Below are 1613 nucleotides of genomic sequence, written 5' to 3'. Positions count from 1 at the left end.
CACGCCCCCTAGCGCCTCGCTCCTGCTGCGTCATCCTGGGGACCCCGTCCCCTGACGCCTCTTCCTGGTTCTTTCGCGCTCCTATGGTGGCCGCGGCGGCGCCGGTGGCGGCGTCGCACCCCTGCGGCGCGTTGTGTTCCTCGGGCGCTGCGATGTCCTGGACGGATCGCGAGCTCGCTCCCGGTTTCTTTCCGCCCGCTCCTTCGCCAGCATGACCTGCTCGCAGTAGGTGCGGATGGCGGCGAACTCCTGGCGCCCTCTGAGCATGGCCGCGACGACCGCTTCGGGGGCTAAGCTCTCGCCGATTTCGAGCCGTAGGATGCGTCGTGGTTCCGCCCACGCCGGACAGAACTCCAGCGTGTGTTGCGCCGTGTCCTCCTCTTCCTTGCAGTGGTGACAGACGGACGTCGCCTCTCGCCGAATCCTTAGCAGGTACTCGCCGAACACTCCGTGGCCGGTGAGCACCTGCGTCATCCTGAAGGTCAGCGGCGCTCCGCCTCGATCCCTCCAGGCCTCCCAGTTGGGAAGCACGGCGCGAACGGCCCGGTGCGGCCGCACGGCGTCCTCCTGGATCAGCTGCGAGCGCCATCGTTCCCACGTCTCCTTCTTCGCCTTCTCCCGGATGTTCGGGGCCGGCTGGCTGGCGGTCGATAGCGTCGGGCCCCTCTGGTGTTCGTACACGCGTTCGAGCGCCAGGGCTTGCAGCTCGAACGGGGGGGATGCCGCCAGCACGGTCGCCGACGCGTACGACGTCGTCCTGTAGCCTCTCGCTATGCGGATAGCGGTCGTCCTCTGCAGTCTCCGCAGCAAGGTCAGGCTGCGGCGACTGGCCGTCAAGCTTCTGGCCCAGACGGGTGCCCCGTAGAGGACTCGGGACCGAACCACTCTCTCGTAGAGTCGGCGGATTCTCGATCCTGCTCCGCCGATGTTCGGTAGGAGGTCGCACAGGGCGTTGGCTGCGGCCGTCGCTTTCGGGACCAGTTGCTCGAAGTGCGGTCCGAAGGACCATCTGCTGTCGATCGTGAGACCAAGGTACTTCATTTGGCGTTTCACCGGGACTTCTTCTCCGCCGATGTTCACCGACAGTCCGGGAGGAGGTGTTCCCCTTCGTCGCTGGTCGAAGAACCACAGTGCCTCGGATTTGGCCGGCGACATCGTCAGGCCGAGCCTTCGAATGGCGCGCACCGCGCACGCCACGGCGTCCTCCGTGCGATTCGCCGTGTCGTGCCACCACCGTCCCCCGGCCAGGACCAGGGTGTCGTCGGCGTAGCACACCATGCCTGCTCCCGGGGGCATCGGACATCGGAGGACGGAGTCGTAGGCCGTGATCCAGAGTATCGGTCCCAACACCGACCCCTGCGGAACGCCGCGCTCGATCCGTCTTCTTTCCTCCCCGTTCTTCCCGGCGTAAACGATGTATCTGTCTGTCAGGTACGCTCGGATGATCCCTACCAGGTACGCCGGGACCTCGAAGTGTCACAGGGCTTCCACGATCCTGGCCCAGCGGATCGAGTTGAAGGCGTTGGTGACGTCGAGTGATACCGCTACTGCCACCCCTTCTCGAGAGACCTTGTCCTCGGCCATGGTCTTCACCTTCTTCACCGCGTCCACGG

General features: G+C 65.8%; 1 protein-coding gene across 1 annotated transcript; it reads right to left on the bottom strand.

Annotated features, from left to right (window-relative positions):
* Nucleotides 1-81: 81 nt before the first annotated feature.
* LOC117213436 lies at nucleotides 82-1278 on the bottom strand. The gene has a single exon (XM_033458776.1). It carries the CDS (start codon nucleotides 1276-1278, stop codon nucleotides 82-84), a length of 1197 nt encoding a protein of 398 aa, XP_033314667.1.
* Nucleotides 1279-1613: the final 335 nt, after the last annotated feature.

The sequence above is a fragment of the Bombus bifarius genome, unplaced genomic scaffold, assembly GCF_011952205.1.
Source record: "Bombus bifarius isolate JDL3187 unplaced genomic scaffold, Bbif_JDL3187 scf7180000009089_frag, whole genome shotgun sequence".
Taxonomy (NCBI): Eukaryota; Metazoa; Arthropoda; class Insecta; order Hymenoptera; family Apidae; genus Bombus; species Bombus bifarius.
Note: the sequence above shows the minus strand (reverse complement) of the source record. Positions and strands in the feature narration are given on the sequence as shown.

Bases quoted from the DNA above. Each gene is read 5' to 3' on its own strand.
- LOC117213436 (XM_033458776.1), bottom strand. From the start codon at position 1,278: ATGGTGTGCTACGCCGACGACACCCTGGTCCTGGCCGGGGGACGGTGG.